The 21,457-nt window shown below is 37.3% G+C and overlaps 1 protein-coding gene and 1 pseudogene across 3 annotated transcripts; one reads left to right on the plus strand and one right to left on the minus strand.

The window, feature by feature from the left end:
- Nucleotides 1-891: 891 nt before the first annotated feature.
- Nucleotides 892-3,953, minus strand: LOC106653623 (tankyrase-1-like). Of its 3 annotated transcripts, none has more exons than XM_023458703.1 (3): nucleotides 1,561-3,953; nucleotides 1,356-1,443; nucleotides 892-1,282 (listed from the first exon to the last, which is right to left on the minus strand). In XM_023458703.1, exon 1 carries the CDS (start codon nucleotides 3,648-3,650, stop codon nucleotides 1,593-1,595), a length of 2,058 nt encoding a protein of 685 aa, XP_023314471.1. In that variant the 5' UTR covers nucleotides 3,651-3,953; the 3' UTR covers nucleotides 892-1,282; nucleotides 1,356-1,443; nucleotides 1,561-1,592. The 3 variants fall into 3 exon arrangements, with proteins under 3 accessions (XP_023314471.1, XP_023314470.1, XP_014228622.2); XM_023458702.1 differs by having other exon boundaries at nucleotides 892-1,278; nucleotides 1,356-1,494; XM_014373136.2 differs by having other exon boundaries at nucleotides 1,356-1,494.
- Nucleotides 3,954-15,511: 11,558 nt separating this feature from the next.
- On the plus strand, nucleotides 15,512-20,963 carry LOC106653577 (annotated as a pseudogene).
- Nucleotides 20,964-21,457: the final 494 nt, after the last annotated feature.

Here is a 21,457-nt window from a genome sequence, read left to right on the forward strand (position 1 = left end):
GCATTTACACAAAAACCGAGTTTGCTCTACCATGAAAAGGTAGTCCACGAGGGTCGTAAAGATTTTCCATGCGATAAGTGTGAGAAGAAATTCGGTCAGCAAAGTAATTTGCTCACTCACAAAAAAATGATGCATGAAGGTCGTAAAGATTTCACATGTGACAAATGCAAACAGAAATTTGCACTAAAATGGATTATGATTCATCACCAAAAAACAGTCCACGAAGGTCGCAAAGATTTCGCATGTGACAAGTGCGAGCTGAAATCTGGAAGTAAATCAGATTTGTTGAAACACCAAAAAATAGTCCACGAAGGTCGCAAAGATTTCGCATGCGATAAGTGTGGAAGAGAATTCGGATACAAATCAACTTTTCTCTTACACCAAAGGACAGTCCACGAAGGTCGTAAAGATTTCACATGTGACAAATGCAAACAGAAATTTGCATTAAAATGGATTATGATTCAGCACCATAAAACAGTCCACGAAGGTCGCAAAGATTTCGCATGTGACAAGTGCGAGCTGAAATCTGGAAGTAAATCAGATTTGTTGAAACACCAAAAAATAGTTCACGAAGGTCGCAAAGATTTCGCATGCGACAAGTGTGGAAGAGAATTCGGATACAAATCAACTTTTCTCTTACACCAAAGGACAGTCCACGAAGGTCAGAAAGATTATTCATGCGACAAATGCGATAAGACATTTGCCCAAAAATCGAGTTTGATCTCGCACCAAAAAATAGTCCACGAAGGTCGCAAAGATTGTACATGTGATAAATGCGAGAAGAAATTCGGGCTTAAGCAAAATTTAAGAAAGTACCAAAAAAAAATTCCACGATGTCAGTTAAGACTTTAAATGAGACAAGTGCAAGAAGAAATTATGTAGTCCATCAAATTGTAGTTGACACTGACATACCATGAAATTTATAAAATCGCCAATCGCAAAAGTACAATTAGAAATGTAACGTGTATCGTGACAACAATCATCGAATCAAATTTTGCATGTCATCGTATTTTGACTCTGCACATTCGATTTGCTCATAAGGGCATTGAAGCTATTCTTTACATAATTTGATGACTCAACTGTTTCAAATTCATCTTTATCTTGATGCATTTTTTATATAAATGTCTCAAACTTATTATAAATGTATATAAAAATTTATATAGATATCTAAGTACAAATTTGTGCTTAAATTTCAGTTTCGTTCAATTTATTTTCCTCCAAAATTCTGAATTGTACTTGATTTCCCATAAATTGGAATGTAGAATCATCATCATCTTTCTTTCTATAAAAAATAATTTTGTTTTAAGTCTTAAATATTTTATGAACAAAAAAGTCTATAAAAAGTGATAACTTACGGGTCCAAAAACGTTTCAAACACTTTCTTTGAAATTAAATCCTTGTCTGAGCGTTGGACACTTTTTTTTATCCTGAGTACCAATTGCCCTTTGAATATTATTGATGATGCAAGTGAAAAAAAATCCTCGATACCCTTACCTAGAACATAATTTAAGTTAGTGAAATAAATTTATAATAGAGAACAGTTAGAAAAAAATGAAATACCTTTGCTAACGGCGGCATCATACACTGGAGCTCTATTCCTTCCCATCGATATCCGCCGCCAGACATATTTTCAACCAATCCTCCTTCGTCAGCAGATCGACGATCATGTCGCAGCACAGAATCGGCAGCTGATAGCGCATCAGCGACAAGAAAAATTCCAACGTCCAACGACGGCAGAATTTTCTGAACTTTATCTCGCACAGATACTCCGTACAGGTTTCGTACATATCAAATTCTTCCGAGTTTGCTAGAGACATCAATTCCTTCAAGGTGAATGATTCGGTCGCCTCTGCGGGTCGTAACTGAAGCAAGTCGTAGAGCGACAATTTCGGATTTATCATCTGATTTTTCGACGACTCTTCGAACTTTTTGTAATAACTTAAGTGTCTATTGATATCCACTGAATCATTCAACATGTGGTGTTTGGCGAAAGTTTTCATGATCGTCAGGGCTCCGACTCGGTCCATCTCGTATCCGTGTTTTTCCAGGCGCTCGACGCACGCCAGAACGCCACACGCTTGCTCCAATCTGAAATCGTACTCATCGCCCAAGTCTGAGTATGATTCGAATACACCATCGAAGTCACTTTCGGTGGGAAAAACAAATTTGGATAGATCGGCGCCATTAGTCAAGAGTATATCGACGGAATTCGGCAGGAAACTAGAGATGGCATGTTGCAGCGGTGTCCGATCTGACTTGTCCAAGGCATCTATCTGCACGGACAGATCAAGTTGACGGCTGATCTCGAAAAACGTCTCCGCCAAGTCGTCATCGTTATAATGATCTCTTTGGCAAATAGCGTGTAAAGGAGTCGATCCATACTCGTCCACCATATTTGGATTGGCGCCTTTTCTCAGCAGTAACTCTGTTATCTTGTTGTTGCTGCGATTAACAGCGCTATGCAATGGTGTACTACCCGACTTGTCCCGGGCATTGACATCGACCGATTGGTGCATGTCATTAGTGACTTCAAAAAATAAATTAAACAATGAAGTCGTCGACTCATCGTCGGAGTATCTAGAGCAAATAGCGTGTAAAGGCGTCGATCCATTTTCGTTGGCCAGGTGCGGGTCTGCACCTCTTCTTAGCAAAAATTTGGCCACCTCCTTGAGACCAAAGCGCAGAGCCAAATGTAGTGGTGCGTTACCATTCTTATCCTGCGCGTCGATTTGCACCGACTCATTGACTTCTTCATTAATGCTGAAGAATAATTCCAACGTTGCGACATCATCGTGGTTGTGACTCTTACAAATGATATGCAAAGAAGTCGATCCGCTCTTATTGACTAAATTCAAATTTGCGCCTCTTCTTAGCAGCAATTCGACTACCTTCTTGTTGTCTCTCACAGCCAAGTGCAATGGCGTATCACCCCATTTTTCCTGGACGTCAATTTGCACCGGATGATATTTTTCGTTGCTGAGCTCGAATATCATCTCAGCAAAGTCAACATCGAGTTTTTCTTGGCTCACGATATGCAGAGCTGTCAGTCCGTCTTGGTTAGATAGATTTGGATCGGCTCCATTAATCAACAGTAATTCGACTACTTTTTTGTGTTTGTGTCGAAGGGCCAAGTGAAGAGACGAGTCAGCTGTTTTGGGCACGACCAGATTCGGATCTTGACCGAGCTCGAGAAATTTCTCAACGACGTCGACGCAGTCGTACTGGCAGGCCAAGTGAAAATGCGACATTCCAGATTTGTCGGTGTAATTCACGTCGAATCTGTTGTATATTTTAAACAGATCCGGAATGATCGAACTGCGATTTATTTTAGCTGCCCCGTGAATCGCAGTGGTACGACGCGACGATGAATCGCCGGCTGCATCGACTTGATGCTCGTCCTTGTAGCCGGTTCTGACCACAAATCCGATAAATTGATCAACTAGAGCTGCATTGAGTCTGTTCAAGCTTTTCACACTCTCGACGAGAAGCCAATCCACTTCTGTGCCTCGAAAAATATTCCGAAGATTTGGCAGTTTGCCCTTCCAATCTCCGACTAACGGATAAAGCTGTCGGAGAAATTCGACTCGATCTTTTTTAATCTTCCAATTAACCCCTTCTCGCATGATTTTCAATTTCTTCAAACAGTTCATGTCGTTATACAAGCTAGCACAACACTCAATCGCTTATTGTGATATGTAATATTTTCACTTGTGAATTCAATGTAACAAAAACTCACTGAACATTCAATTGCTTTAAGCAATTTATATAAATTTTCACTAGTCAGGAGAATCACTCTAACTGTAATCGAACGAGTCGACGCGATCTTTCATTTGTTTACGCTGCGGTGTCGTAACGACTACTGACCAGTGCACAGTGGACGACTCGACGTGTGGCGTGACACTGCGCCAACTGAGCGCCGTCGTCTTAACCTCCATATGTTCAAAACAAGTGGATCGAACTGCGGCCCGTAGGCCTAAGCAATTGTGTAAACTGTAAACATATCGAATAGCACAGAGTGAAATGAGAAGTTTCGGAGCAACCGACCGACCAACGCTTGTTATTGTTTTGGCGTCGAGTTCATAATTGAGGTATACTGTATATGGTCCTTGTTTTTTTCTGTGTAATGTAAATATAAATTGATACTGCTAATGATTCAAATATAAATTGGTGCTGAATTTTTTCCTGTTAGTTTGATTTTTCACTGTGCGACTAATGAGACATTGTAATTCGCACGATTTCATCGAGTCTTTGGGTCTTTGGAGTTTGGACTATGGGTACATACGGCGCGTATCAATAAATGAGACGCAAATTTTCAACTGTTTTACGTACCTGCGCGGGTATTTCGCCCGTATTTTTTAGTAGAAAAATCAACATCAATAGTGAAAACATATCGTACTCCTCCAGTTCTAATAAATACAAATTGATTTGTTTGACGCGATGATTCGATTAATCAATCCCGATGTAAATAATCTTTCAACGAACAAATTTAAAAGTATACATGAGATCTGAAATAAGAATAGTATGTAAATAGTAGCACCAGTCGATAGACGGTGTAATTTAAAAGTAAAAAGTTGAGAGATTTTTACAATGTCAGCTTCGGAAAAACAAAGATTAGAAATTAAAAGTGCTAACTTACGTCACAAATGCGACGAGTGTGGTAAGATTTTCTTAACTAAGAAAAAATTGGAAGATCACATAATGTCGAGTTCATTTGAAACTAAGAAATTTTGTTTGCGAAAATTGTTGACGATCTTTTGTCACGAAACGAATTTTTTTAGAATTATTTTGGAACGTTTTGGATTTTTTTAATTCTATACATTTTTCAAAATTTTCAGTGGTCTGGAAAATTCTAAAAAAATTAACACCTATTCTATAACGATTTCAAATACTTTTTTGCCCTCACAATCGTACTTTTTAGTTAATATTTAGCGCATGTGAAATGTACCGAGTAAAAAATAAGTGAATTTATAAGTCGCTGTTCGGTATAAACTCGGCATTTTAGAAATATAAACTGAGGACAAGTTTATTCTTGGTTCAACGAGACTAGTTCTGTTGTGACAACAGAAATGAGTTAACCTTTGATAAGTGAAACTTCTCCTTGTGACAGGGAGAATTACCACTTGCCAATGGGTGTGTAAGGATCTATTTACTCAATGTTTTTTACTTTGACTCGATGTTGTCTGTTGGGGTTGGTTTGAAAGTACTAAGTTTTAGAAAACCAAAAAATTTCGCAAAGGAATCGTCACCAAATTAGAATTTAAAATTGTTTAAAATATCGTAAGGATAATAAACAGATACATCAGCAACTTAATTGTAAACAATATGAACATAGAAAATTCGACATCGTTCCTCAACACACTAATCATGTTTACAATAAAAACAAATCAGTTTAAATGTTGCCTTTCCCGATGAAACAAAGCATAATACCAAAATATTAATTTTAATTATTAAATTTCTGTTCTATTAAATAAACTGAACCATCGTTTATTCAAGGCATCAAAATGGATACAAGCAAGAAGAAATTCGAGGAAATTTTCTCGAAAGATAATTCAAGCGAACAAGACATTGTTCTTTTAGACGCCAAAAAATATGTTTGTGAAATTTGTCAAGAGACATTTATACTAGAATCGAGCATGATCACACATCAAGATACAATGCATAATAAAAAAAAAGATTTTGCATGTGACCGATGCGAAAAGAAATTTGTAAAAAAATTAAATTTGTTCACACATCAAAAATTGGTACACAAAGATCGCAAAGATCACACGTGCAACAAGTGCGAGAGAAAATTTGAAAATAAATCAACTTTACTCAAGCACAAAAGAATATTCCACGAAGTTTTCAAAAATTACTTATGTGAAATGTGCGTGAAGAGATTCGATTCAAAACATAGTTTGCTTTTGCACATAAAGACAGTACACGAGAGTCGCAAAGATTTCACATGCGACAAATGCGGGGAGGTATTTATAAAAAAATCGCACTTGTTGTTTCATTTAAAGAAAGTCCACGAAAGTCGCAAAGATTTCATCTTTAAAGTGTTCAAAGACTACTTATGTTACAATTGCGAAAAGAAATTTGGATCAAAATCGGTTTTGATCAGACACCAAAAGACGGTCCACGAAGGTCGCAGAGATTTTGTTTGTGACAAGTGCGAGCTGAGATTTAGACAAAAATCAAATTTGCTCGTTCACCAAAAAACAGTCCATGAAGGTCGAAGAGATCACGCATGCGACATGTGCGAGAAGAAATTTGGACAAAAATCGAGTTTGCTTGGTCACCAAAGGACAGTACTCGAAGGTCACAAAGATTTCATATGTAACAAGTGTGAGAAAAAATTTACACAAAAATCGAGTTTGCTTTTGCATCAAAAAACAGTTCACGAGGATTGCAAAGACTATGCATGCGACAAGTGCGAAAAGAAATTCGGACAAAAACCGACTTTGCTTTTCCACCAAAGGACGGTCCACGAGGGTCGTAAAGATTTCGCATGCGACAAATGCGAGATGAGATGTGGGGATCAAAGTAATTTGAGAAGACACCAGAAGACAATACACGAAGGTCGGAAAGATTATTCATGTGATAAGTGTGAGAAGAAATTCGGACTAAAACATAATTTGCTGATGCACATAAAGACAGTACACGATGGTCGTAAAGATTTTGCATGTGACAATTGCGATAAAAATTTTGGGAATCAATACACTTTGATCAGACATAAAAAAACAGTTCACGAGGGACGCAAAAATTTTGCATGCGACAAGTGCGAAAAAAATTTTGGAAAAAAAGCGCATTGGCTCAAACACCAAAGTATAGTTCACGAAGGTCGCAAAGATTACGTATGTGACGATTGCGAGAAAAAATTTGGACTGAAATCCGATTTGTCAAAGCACCAAAGAACAGTACACGAAGGGCGGAAAGATTACGCACGCGACAAATGCGAGAAGAAATGATAATTGACAACTGTAAATATGTGTAGACACTCATACATATGTTTTTCTAAAATTTCAATAAAAATTGTGCTGAAATTATAATTTGATATCACCTGAACCTCAGATGTTCACATATACACAGTATGCTCGAAGAGCGTATAGGTTTGCCAAAAATACCTCCAAATTCTGTAGTAAGGGTTCGAAAGTATGTAAATCACTGAATATGAAACCGTTCGAACGAAAATCCTAGCTGCTACTCTAGTGAAATGTTCCCTTAAACTGCATCAAAACATTATTGCCGTTATTTAATATAGCTGTTTTTTGTGGGGTTTCTTTAGTTGAAACATAGTTAACTCACTTTAATCCTTATTCATAGTTGTACAGTTTTAAAGTGCAAAAAATAACCTTTAATTTGGTAATTTCAAAAACATTCCAAGTCACATATAGAACCGGAGATACAACTATATGAAGATTCGCGAATAATTTAAGTATTAAATGTGTGAACCGTCTGACACATTAATAATTCTACGATTTTGTATAAATAAAGCAACAAATCACATTAATTCATTAATTTCGTTCCGTTCAATTCGATTCGTCGGGTCACATGGTTCAGTAAGCCCCATCCTTATCACGCATCCAAACACTTCTGTGCCTCGTAAACTTGTCTTCATACGTTACGTATCACCGTATATAGGCCACTCAGTCTCTCGTAAGAGTCTCTCGTTCGGTCAAACGTAAATAAATCACAGTGTCGGTTAAACGTAAAACTACACGCCTCAAAACAGCAAACGGTTCTCGTTGAATCAGTGCAAAAAAAAAAAAAAAAAAAAATTCAACGCGTCGCAACGAAAATGTCCGGCTCGTCGTCGTCGTCGTCGTCGGACGAGGAGTCACACGACAATCGCTGGGCCCCCAACCGCTACGCGCCGGATTGCCAGCCCATCCCGGAGAAGCTGGCGGCGATCGAGGCTCTGCGCGCGAACGTCACCGATTGGCAGTCGCCGAAGGAGCGCAGACGATTTCTCCGTCGTCTCGATCCTCTCGTCCAGAACTGGAGAGAAGGAATACCCGATCTGCGCGAGATCTTTCGGACCAAGGAGATCGAGCTGTTGCTGCAGGAATCGCTGAATCACATCGACGCACGTGGCGACAAAGTGGGTAATCGGTTCATCGTATTCGTGTGTCGAGCCCGCTACCATGCCGTGCCCGAACTGGACGAGGCGACGGGCGAGCCGATTTTGCGTCGCACCACGGCTCTGCACCTGGCGGCTCGACGGTTCCTGGACAATCGCAATGCGAACAGCAAGGTATACCGTGAAATATTCAATTATCTGTTACGTATATACTTGTGGAACAACGTCGACGAGGAGGACGGCTACTCGCACTTCCACATAGTCTGCCAGCTGACCTTCGCCCCCAGCGTGTACTTGGCAAACTTCCTGGATTTCGACGAGGCGAGTCCCAACGAGCTCGTGGAAAAAACCGGCGACACGCCTCTGCACCTGGTCGAGGGCTCGGACGTGGATAAGGTGAAGCTGCTGCTGTTACGCGGAGCCAATCCGTATCTCGCCAACAAGCAGGGCCAGACGCCGCTGCACGTGATGGGCGGGCCGAGCTGTCGTCGGGCGTTGCAGGCCATGATCGGGATCGCCGGGGCCAGTGGTCGGCCGGTGCTGATCGACGCCAGGGACGAGCTCGGCCGAACCCCCCTGGCGATGGCCGTGGAGCGGCTCGATCTGGAAAAGGTCGAGCTGCTGCTGGATTACGGCGCCGACGCCGCCCTGGTCGATATGCCCGTTTGGACGTATATTGTGCACGACGATTCGAACCCAGGACACGTGGCGTTGACGAATTTCGAATTGGCTGCCGGTGCGCTGGCCGTCGTCGAGTGCCTCGAGACGAGAGGCGGTTACGTGCTGGATCGGCGTGACGTGTCGCGCATCATGATGACGTTCGCCCAGATGGGAGAGTACCTGACCGATAGGGAGGCGATGGACAGATCTTGGTACGAGGACGAGCGGTTCGTCGAGGAAGCGAAGAAGTTGATGATACTTCCGAGGGCCTCGTCCGATCCCGGAGTTACGACGGAGATAGAAGATATCGAGATTGGAGGAGTTGGAGAAGAAGGAGGAGGAGGAAGAGGAAGAAGGAGTAAGCCAAGCCGCGAAGAAGAATCGTCGAAAGTCCCGAGGCTGTCGGTCTACGATCTGATTCCGATGCGACCCGAGGAGGCGGCCAAGATAGTCACGTACAAGCGCTACTACGAGTTGGCGACGTCGCCCGAATCGTGGAGGCTCGGCTACAAGCTGACCGACCAGTTCGCGGCTTGCACCCGGCATCTGAGCGAGAAACTCGCGAGAGGATTTTTCCGGCGCTGGGCGCTGCATCCTTTCCTGGAGTTGACGCGCAACGAGCTGCCGATTCTCTGCTGCGAGAAGATAATCGAGCTGCTGCTCAATCGGGATTTGCATAATATCTGCTTGGCGGTTGGGGATCAAGACTCGCAATGAGCATGTATTTGTTATTTAATATTTTTAATTGTTAATATTTTCTTTTTTATGTATCGATCGTATGAATAAACTTTGATTTAATGTTCAACTCGTACCACGCACTTATTGATTTCGCGATACAAGTAATTACTGTTCTCTGTTTATTTTTCGGTTTCATGATTCCTGTAGAACCCTCGTGCAACGATTCGCAGACAGTCCTTTTTGGTGCTTTGAATGAGGCAAGGATTTAAACGTTTGATAAACTTTTGAATTGAACAAACATGTGCAAGTGAAAGATTTCGACGAACTTGCTGACAGGCAGATTATTTTTGTTACAAGATACGTAATCTATATGAACAATGTATTCTATCTGAAAAAACCACCTTGGACAGTTGAATTTATACCGAGAAATGTTTACTAATTTTTTCGATAATTAGTAAAATTGTATTAAAATCATGTAAACAGCACATGGAAGTATGTATGGGGTCGGTAAATTTTCTAATTCGACACTGTCAACACGTCGACTTCTACGAGACCACTGCTTCGACGTTCACACTTGCAGGAACGTACATAAAACCATAAGTAGTTATGCGCGGTCCATTGAATTCTCATAACTTTGAAACTCCTCATCGGTCGTTAGACAATCCGTTTGGATTCGTCTTCTAAAAAATACGTTTTTGCAAGTGCAAGTTGATACTCATTAATAAGCCGCTTGCAAAAGTACTCAATGGCGAGTGGTGATTCTTCCCGTCAGAGGGAGAAATTTCCCTTGTCCCAAGATAAACTCGTTTCTGCCATCACAACAGAACGAGTCTCTTTGCTTTTGATCCCGATGAACAATGAAATCTATCGTTAAGAAAAAAAACATAAAAGTCAATTTATCAATATCGTTTACTACAGTGCGTGATTGATCAATGCAAATTTACGTTTATCAAAAATCCATTTACCAATCAAACGCTTACCTCAATTCGAATTATAAAAAAACTCTCGGCTAATCTCTGCATGAAAACCTTGCGGCAATCAAGTAGTCAAAATATGACCGGTGAGTATTAATTAGCAGTGGTTCAAAAGTAAAACACTATTACAAAGATAAAGAAATTTTACTGATATAGTTGATTTAAATACAAATGAAATACAACAAAATCATATTGCTAAAATTTTTATTGAAATTTTAGAAAAACTTTTACTTGAATATTTACATAATTAAGTTTTTAGATATTTACAATTGTCAAGAAAAAAAATCAGCACTTGTCATTATATCTCTGATGAACTGCGCACTAGTCTCTTAGAAACTATTCTACTATAAGCTTGCGACTGCATTATGTTCGAGATATTCGTATATACACATTATCCGTAAAATTTTGTGTTTACTCAGACGTAGGATTAGATGTAATTTCGCTTATTTACGAAAATGGAAAAAAGGCGTTTCATATCTCTTACCCATCATTTATTGTTTCTCGGCGATAGAGCAAACAAGTTCGAATTATCAGTCCTCTTTGTCGCATGCATAATTTTTACGACCTTCGTGCACTCTTAGTTGGTGCGCAATCAAACTCACTTTTTGTCCAAACTTCTTCTCGCACATGTCGCATGCGTGATCTCTTCGACCTTCGTGTACTGCCTTTTAGTGAACGAGCAAATGACATTTTTGTCCAAATTTCTTCTCGCACTTATCACAAGCATGATCTCTGCGACCTTCGTGAACTATTTTTTTATATTTCATCAAATTGCCTTGTTCCCCAAATTTCTTCTCGCACTTGTCGCATGCGTAATCCTTGCGACCTTCGTGGAGTATTTTTTCATGTTTTTTTTAACTGCCATGTTCCCCATATCTCATCTCGCACTTGTTGCATGCGTAATCTTTACGATTTTCGTGAACCGTTTTCTAATGACTAAGCAAATGCGCTTTTTGTCCAAATTTCTTTTTGCACTTGTCGCATGCGAAATCTTTACGACCTTCATGGACTGTCATGTGGTGGATAAGCAAATACTGTTCTTGTCCAAATTCCTTTTTGCAAATGTCGCATGCGAAATCTCTGCGACCTTCGTGTATTGTATTTTGGTGTCTGACCAAATCTCCTTTTAGTTTATGTGTGCAAGCAAACTCTTTTTTTCGGTAAATTTATTCTCGCACCTGTCGCATGCGAAATCTTACAATTGCAAAACATAACTTTTGTTACATACTTGTCTCAAGATTGTTCCTTGCGACCTTCATGGACTGCCTTTTGGTGCCGAATCACTAACCATTTTTGTCCAAATTTTTTCTCGCATTTGTCACATGCGTAATCTTTGCGAAATTCATGGACTACCTTTTGGTGCCGAATCACTAACCATTTTTGTCCAAATTTTTTCTCGCAATTGTCACATAAGTAATCTTTGCGACCTTCGTGGATTATCATCTGGTGTTTAATCAAATTGCTTCTAACCCCAAATTTCTTCTCGCATTTGTCACACGCGTAATCTTTGCGACCTTCGTGTACGGCTCTTTGGTGCTTGAACAAGTCTGATTTTAGTCCAAATGCCTTCTCGCATTTCTCGCATACATAATCTTTCTGACCTTCGTGGACTAATTTTTGATGTTTTCTTAAATTGCTTCGAATCCCAAATTTCTTTTCGCACCTGTCACATGTGAAATCTTTACGACCTTCGTGGATGGTATTTATGTGTACGAGCAAACTTTTTTTTTCTGTAAATTTCTTCTCGCATCTGTCACATGCAACATTTTTTATACCTTCGTGGACTGTCAATCGGTGTCTGACTAGTTTTAATTTATTTTCAAATTCTTTCTCGCAATAGTTGCATACCAAATCTTTCTGACCGTCCTGTACTACCCTTTGATGTTTGAACAAATTCGATTTTAATACTAACTTTTCTGGACCCTTATCACGAGAAAAACCTTTTCGATCTTCGTGAACTGTTTTTTGGTGAAAGACCAAAGTCGATTTGTGTTCAAATTGTTTCTCGCATTTATCGCATGCAAAATCTTTTCGACTCCCGTGAACTGTCTTTTGGTGTGAGAGCAAATGCGATTTTTCTATAAATATATCGCCACACTTGTGGCATGCGAAATCTTTGCGACAGTTATGGACTCCCTTTACGTGTGTAAGTAACCTCTGCTTACTTGCAAATCTCTTGGCGCACTTTTCACACAAGTAATCTTTGAAGACTTCATGGAATATTTTTTTGTGCTTGAGTAAAGTTGATTTATTTTCAAATTTCCTCTCGCATTTGTTGCACGTGAAATCTTCGCGATTTTTGTGTACTAATTTTTGGTGAGTGAATAAACTTAATTTTTTCACAAATTTTTTCTCGCACTGGTCACATGAAAAATCATTGCGGCCTTTGCCTTTGTGTTCTGATATTTGGTGCCTACTCAAATGACTTCGAAACTCAAATTTCTTCGCGCACTTGTCACAAGCGAAACTTTTTTGTTTATCGTGAATTGTGTATCGGTGTGTTATCATACTTGATTCTTGTGTAAATACCTCGTGGCAAATTTCAGAAATTTCTTCTTTATCGTTTGAAATAACAATATCAGGCTCACTTAAATTACCTTGAGAGACAACTTCTTCGATTTTGTTCTCACTTTTATCCATTTTGGTACTTACATTAAACGTCGGATTTTTCTATTTAGTGCTACGGAAATCGAATGAGTAAAATTTATCTTTTAGTGTTATGACTTGTTTCTTCACGAAAGACTACATTCAAACTAATTTGATTTTTCTATAAACATGATCAGTGTGTCGATCGGCGATGTCTAAATCGTTCTTAATTAGATTGATTACAATTAAGCTACCGATTTATTGGGTTTACGTTGTTATTATAATTTTCAAAGCGTTTAAATGTGGGAAATAGAAAACTGATTAAGGATACCTAAAACGTATCATTTTGAAATAGAAAAGTTTGAGAGTGGTGTGATGAGTTTTGTGATGAAGTGATGTGTTTTAAAAATGTATGCGATTGGATCATTTACTTGTAGGTACCTTTTCTATTGTTAGCATCAGTTGGCCACTTGAAATTTTTATCGCGATAAAAAACTTATAAGTTCAACTGGCCCCATGGCCCCCATCTTACATGTCTCAGTTGAAGTATTTACTCAAGTTGGTCTTTATTACAGCGCAGTGAAATCGTACTTCTAACGTTTAAACTAAGTGTATGGCGCGGACTAGTGTTTCTTTGCTATCGGACTGAGTTTACAGAACTGACAACGTGTCAATTCATCTTTCACGGCTACATTTTATATTTCTAAAATCAGAGCTTTATTGCAGTCTAATTGAGTCTGTTTGATCATGGCCATCTGATTTTCTGCCGAATATCTGTGCTACAGTAAATCGTTATATCACGCGGAAATACTTTAATTAATTTTTTACTATATTCATGATTATACTCATGTGATGTGACAATATCACACTCGCTCTTGCCAATTGTTCTCGCGCTGTGAAGTAAGTACTTACGTTTACCATGGATCCATGACATGGCAAAAACTGGAGTTACTGATTTTACTCCGATAATTGTGGAGGCCAAAACAGAAACTACATAATCTTTACAATCATGTATTTGACAGTACTCGAAGAATTGCAGATTAAAATAACACACAGGTTGGTACCAATTTTTTTCTTTACTGCATATATATTTTTTATATTTTCTTAATCGATGCTATATAATTCATTTAGGTTTTTAGAAATAAGGCATACTGAAACGTCGGGCGACTCAATGCACTCGACGATCGAGAAGGCAATCGGCAAAAGGAATGTTTATACGCAAGATGAGCTAATAGAAATTATGAAGGTGGCAAAAAAAAATGAACCACTATTTTCAATGAAAGAGCTTCAATTACACGATATTATCAACTTCTCCGAAATGATCGAAAAGAGTACGTGGAGAAATAAAGGTGTTTCCCAGATTTCGAAGATTGTACACTGAGAGAAGAATTTCTTAACAGTTAATATGCATTACATAGTTGAATTTTGTGACCGTGATATTTTTATATTTAAAATTCAAATATTAATAGTTACCCTACCGAGCTTAACAGTAGATATGTGCGCGTCGCAAAACACTGACCGCGGTCATGAACGCTTGGTCATTCGAGTTTGGAGTCCGAACAAAAATAACTGCCTTTTTGATTCGTATACCATAACGGAGTTAATTTGCGCGCGTTTTTCACGGCTTCTGTGGTTGTTAATAAATTATATAAACATGGAGGCTTTACTGAAAGATAACGAACTGGACGAATATTTCCCACTGTTTTTCTGTAAGTTAATCTTCATATATACTTTTTACAATTTACCGAAAGTCTGACGATCGACATAACAGATACCGGTAATGTGCGCATCTGCTATTTTAGTTCAAATACTAACCGCTTACGTAACCTCTTTTTTATGTAAGAAAACGGCATTACGGATATCGAGACGTTGAGAGATTTAGTCTACAGCCCAAGTGAATTATTTCAATTTGTTCCAGTTCTTGGTGCACGGTTGAAATTGAAACGAATTTTAAGCAGCAACGTAAGAATCAAACTAACATTGATTCGTATATTTTGATAATTTTAAGGGGCAACTTGAGAGATTGAAATTTTTGGTTTCAGGTAGTCCCTCTGAAAGCATAGAGGATGGTGCCCAAAACAACATGATTGAAATTTCATCAAAAGTTAATCATAGAATCGCCCAACCAGAACCTGATTTCGCCACACTCTTTGCAGAAATAAGAAAACACTGTACTCAGCCAGCAGTAGTAAACTTTGATTTAGAGAGGTGCTTGAAAAATCATGCATTTGTAAGAGCGATTCTTAATCATAATCAAACTCATACAGAGCTTGATACACAGTGCCAATCGTATTTGGTGAATATCGTATCAGTGCACTTCCTGAATTTGGGAATGTAAGTTCAGTGTGTTTATGTGCTTATAGGTTATGAGTTCAGTGTTTATGTTATGTTTATTTTTGGCATCACAAAATTGTTTTAGATCTCTCCAAAATGAGGATCATCATCTTTTGGCAGCAAAAATCCAAGAGCAAAAATCAAAGAGATTGACTATACTTTGATATAATATTAATAAAAATTCTATTATTTCTATGTTACAGCGCGAATCGTTCAGGTGATGTGGAAACAGCTGCGCAAGAGATACAACCACCTGCAACTGGTGATTGCGAGAGATAGCAAGCGTTTTCGGACGATGTCCAGAACGAACCATGAAGTAATCTACAGGCTGGACTACTTGTGCCACTACACACACCATTTTGGAAATTACTACAATAGAACTTTCGAATAGCTGTGCCAAGAAGCGGGAATAGTAATTATATTCGACGACTAGATGAACCGCTTTTTGTATCTCTTTGTAATGTTGTATGAATAAAAAAGGTGTTCATTAACTTGAATGATCAAAAGTGTTCTTTATTTCAACAATATAATGTATTGATGCGATTCCGGCTAGACGAGTGCGCTCGAAGAAGCAGGCGTATGTTGTTGTTCTATCTCGCTGGCAGCAGTGGTGTCGGCGCTCCGTTTGCCAGCGCTCTGAGGGTCCGAGCAGCGAGATGTCCGGGGTCGAGGCGAGGGTAACTCCGCAGTCTCCGGTCCAGGAGGCGTGGCAGGATCCACCGGTGTAGCTGCCGCTCCTTGGCGGCGACGATGTATTCCTGGAGGGTGATGGTCGGCGGCGGCGGCGGGTCCGGTCTTGCGTCCTAGTGTGCGGCAGGCGGAGGTGACATGGAAGGAAAGGGGTAGAGGACAGCTCTCCGAATAAACAACACCGATTTATTCGGATGCAAAAGTTCGAATTTTATTTATTCTCCTTTTCGAATCGGAGCGAGTTCGATTTTACTCGTCCGATGGGCCTCTATATCAGCCTACAACTTATGTTTCTTGATTGCGGGTTCTAACCTCGCCCTCTAGCGGCGCAACTTAATACTAACATATTTTATTTACAATTCTCCGGAGAGTGACATCTGCATAGGTCAAATCTTAATTTATATCAGTATATAAATGGAAATAAAAATTAATAAAAAACAAAACAACGGGCCATTTTTTCGGCGCTGCGGTCATGGGCGTGTTGCTGGTTGCATTGGCAACAGAGGAAGGGGAGCCGGAGTCCGGGGCAGTCCTCAGCAGACAAACGTCGTCAGTTGCGCCAGACGACGGGTGCTGTCGGTTTGGAAGTTCTTTTGGTTATGTGAGCCTTACATTGTTTTGTTGACCGTGATCGTTGTCCAGGAAATACAAAATGATGTAAACCTTCTACAAAATGTATATGCCCTCTTTGACGAAGATGATCCTTCACCATATGGAGGTAGCCTTTTTACGTGTTTGGATACGTAAATATGGGCAGTTCTTGAAGTCAATCGAGTGTCCCTCAAATTTGAAATATCCACATTCGAGCATTTCTAGTTTACAAACATAAATCATTGATTTGGAGAATGAAGTTAAACAGGTAAGCGATTGCTTAATTTTATACAGGTTTTACGAATATGTAAAACCCCTTAATTAAATTAATTTACTTCCTGTAGCTTCACCTGTCGCTTAGACAGCAAAGATTAGAGAGCAAAGATTATTAGGAGAATTGCATGAACTCAAAGAGGATTATACTTTGCTTCACAAGACATTATCAACCATGCAACAGAGTTTGTCAGAATTTGAAGTTGCCAAACATGAAGTTGGAATATTGACAGAAGAAGTTGTATATCTTAACAGCCAAGTAGAAGAGTTGACAAACTTGAAGCAAATCGCTAATAGGCAAATGGAAGAAGCAATAGAATCGTTGCAAGCTGAAAGAGATGCCAAAAATATGCTTAAAAATGAACTTGATCACAAAATGAATAGTGAATCGCACTACAACTTAAGCAATCTTCTCTCAATTCATGGTATGCCCAATGATAATACCATGTGCTGTGACTGTGAAGATGAATCTTCAGTTTTGAAAAGAATAGAAGAAGACTTAAAATCACATGAACGTGGAATATCAGCACCTTCTAAGCCAGTAAAACAATTATTTTTAGAAACATTTTTATAATGTTATTTGAAAAATGTTAATTGAAATTAACTTTTGATTATGTAGGTTGAATTATTCTCTGAGATTCATTTGAATGAATTGAAAAAACTTGAAAAACAACTTGAAGCTGCAGAAGCAGAAAAACTTATACTCTCTTAAAACTTGAAAGAGTCACAGTCATCTGTTGATAAGAGTCGAGCAGAATTGGAAACTTTTACAGCACGTATTATTTAATTAGATTCTCATGTGAAAACTTTACAACATATTTACTCAAAATTGCCTGAACAGCAAAAGATTAATACTTTGGGAAAACTTGACTTGGTAAAAAACTTATCTTTTTATTTAATATGTTTAACTTCTTAAAAATACATTTCATTTTTATTTTTATAAGGCTATTGTACAATATCGCCAATGGAGTGAGATATCTGCTCAAGAAGTCTCAGAACTTCAGAACAAATTGAATGATATTGAAAAGGGGCTTAGAATTTCCGATTCTACTCAACATTTGAAAACAGAACTCACTAATTTACGTAACAAGGTGAAAGATCTAATTGTTTTAGAATTACTTTTCTTGATTCTCTGAGGAATCATTAGTAATTTAACAAAATATATAAAATAAGTAGCAATGTTTTACATTAGCATACTATGTTAAATTTTACAAAAGTCACAATTGTGACATTTTCAAATACCTGTAACTGAGAAGAGTCTTCAGGTAAAGGTTGGGGCATATGGTCTTTTTTACGTATTTACTGATTTGTTAATATGACTTTTTCCCTGTATTAAGAACTCTTGCAGCTTAATAATATCGTAATAAAGCCTCCACAAATGGATTATTTCAAATTAATCAGAATGATTAATGTACTGATAACGTTTGAAATATCCTAAGATGCTTTGACTAACTTGACTTAATTTCAAATTAAAGATACAGAAAATGAGATCAAATTAATTTAATTGTAATCAATGTAATATGTGTCAGTGAAATTTGGGTTCCTCTTCATCAGTAAATAATCATTGATCTCACTTTTTTTCAAAAAAGCATGATGATTTGTGATGAAACTTGCATGGTAAAATATATGCCGGTGCAGTGCTTCAAAAGTTTAATCATACATGTACCAAGTATCTGAATACTTCACGATAATTACTTTTTGTGTAAAATTGTAGCCTTTTAAGTCAATTAATAATATAAAATATTCATTACCAAAAGGCTACTCAACTTTTATAATACCAATGTAAACAACTTTTTTAACAATCTTGCATTATTCCAGCTTCTGGACACAGGACAAAGAAGTATGCTGCTAGAATCAGATGTCAATACATTGTCAAAACTCGCTGCAGAAGCTGGAAGTTCTCTTGAATCCGCACAAAATGATCTTCAAAACATTTGCAGATGAAATATCACAGCTTTATCACCAAGTTAGTAGTGGAATCGGTTCAAATCAAGCTGCACCACGTAAAGCGAATTCATCTTTAAGTGGTAAAGTAATAGTGTCTGTTGCATGTGGACAAACATCCGCTATGGCTGTGACTGATATTGGAGAAGTATGCGGATGTAATTGCAATGGTGTTGGACAGCTCGGGATTGGCAGTTACGTTAACCAATTAAGTCCTTGCAAAGTTACTGGATTAACTGGAGTTGTGATAGGTATAATATAAAAGCTTAAATATAATTTACTATTTGCTTGTTTGATTACATTGAATTTTTTTCAGAAAAAATTGCTTGTGGATATGCGCATACTTTGGCCAAATTAAATTGGGTAGTAAAGCAAATGTGTTTTCGCCTACAAAAGTAAGTAAAAGTAAATTAAAATTATAAGATAAAAATATTATATTCTAAATTGTCTATTCCTATTTGCAGTTGAGTATACCAGAAATGGGGAGAGTTTCCGACATAGCGACCATACATTACACCTACATAAGTGTAGCAATGTGTCAAGGAAGAAAAATATTAATGTGTGGTCAAAGCCATGGACAAAGTGTCATAACTCCAATGGCAACTCCACTTCCACATATGCACGATGCACTTGCATGCGATGGTACTCCCAGTGTTATGCATGAACCTCTTATCTTGGACAATAATGTAGAAATTGGATTTATTGAAAGTATGAGAAACGTATTTTATCATGAGGTTGGTTTTTTTATTATAATTACTTTCTCGTTGTTCCAAAAGTATTTTTTACTTTCTATTTAGTATGTGTTTTACTCTATTTACTATATTCTTCTAGACTACAAGTGACTTAACTATAAAAGTTCATGGTAAACCAATTTATGTACATAAAGCTATACTGAAAATTCATCGTCAGTATTTTGGATCAATGTTCCAAGAGCACCGGTCTGAAAATAATAAAGAGTAATTATTTTAATTTATACTCGAAAATTTTATATGCATATGTGAAATTATTATTTAATTTTCAACAGAGTCATTGAATATAAAACGTTTTCATATCATGTACATCATTCCTTTCTGAAATTCTTGTATACAAATGAAGTTGATTTACTTCCAGAACATGCACTAGGTAAATAATTCTAAGAATTATAAGATGAAAATTTAATTAGAGATTATTAAATTTACATTGAATAAATGAATAAACACACTTTTCAGAACTCTTGGATTTGGCAAATGCATACTATGAGCAGCGATTGAAACGTCGTTGCATTCAAATGATAAAACAAGGAATTACTGTATCAAATGTAGCTTTTCTTTACAGTACTGCCATTGAATATAATGCTAAAGTAAGTAAATATTTGATTATTGAAGAATTTAGTATATTGGTTAAAATGATTGTATAAAAAATGATAAATCAGTTTGATTTTTTGTATTTATAGGAAGTAGAAGAATTTTGTTTTAAATTTGCTCTAAACCATATGACTGCTGTGATGAAAACTCCAAATTTTACCAAAGTAGATGAATCAACTGTCAAAACATTTATAATGAAAGCTGCGTGTGCTGGGGCATTTGAAAGGTAATTTAACACAAAAAAAATTAATTATTCCAATTCATGTAACTAACTGTATGGACCGTCATTTGTTAATGAATTGCAAAGTAACTTGAGATTTTGATCATTTTTTTATTTTTTATTTTTATTTTATTGAAAAGTATCGTATACCACTGTCAAATGATAGAATTCATGTTTAAGCTATTCCAATTTGATTATCCGTAAAAAATATTGGTATACATTAGTGAAATATGTAGAATACTCAGAGAAATTTATAGTTATAAAGTTTGTGTAGTGTTCGATAGATCCTGCTGTAAATAAGATGAAAACTGGATTCAATCGCTTACTTATTCATACTACGAGAATGATAAATAGTGAAAATACTGTCATAAATTTTATTGATCATGTATGTTTGTTGTACACAATTTTTAAATATTTTGAAAGCACATAATGAGCAAACATGAGTATTCAATATTTTATTCAAGCAACACCCACAATATATTATACAACTTTAACTTAACGGTAACTGTGAACATTAAGATTTTAAAAACTTTCTTTTTCTTTTTAGCAACGAGCTAACGGTGGGACCACAAAAAAAATTGTGTATGGTTCAACTACACTGACGAATGCTAAACAATTTCTCAAGCAATTGTCTCTACTTGGACAAGAAGGGCAATAATCTATTTGTACGAGTCTAGATAAATTTGCTAGAGATCTTTATTTTTCACAATACTTCTGTATCTTGTAAAACTTTATACTATAGATCCATTACTTTTTATGCTTTTGAATATATACATTTCATTAAATGAATCGTATAATTATTTGTAAACTGTAAGATATTATAAATATTGAAGAAATTGTAACATGTTAAAAATTAAGAATTAAATAAAAGTTGTTGATTTAAAAATAGATGATGTTTATTGTAATTATAAGATTCTACATAAATCTAATCTTCATTTTTTAACTTTCGATTCGTTGTTTCACGACCAATAAAATCTCTCTTGAGATTTTTGCAATGCACTTCAGTTTTTTCAGTTTTTTCACCATCAGATAATTTCTCTTTTTCACCTACTTTTACACAAAGTTAATTGTTAATCATAATCATTAAATTTTCATATTTATGAAC

The sequence above is a fragment of the Trichogramma pretiosum genome, unplaced genomic scaffold (assembly GCF_000599845.2).
Source record: "Trichogramma pretiosum strain Unisexual culture from Peru unplaced genomic scaffold, Tpre_2.0 scaffold75, whole genome shotgun sequence".
NCBI lineage: Eukaryota > Metazoa > Arthropoda > Insecta > Hymenoptera > Trichogrammatidae > Trichogramma > Trichogramma pretiosum.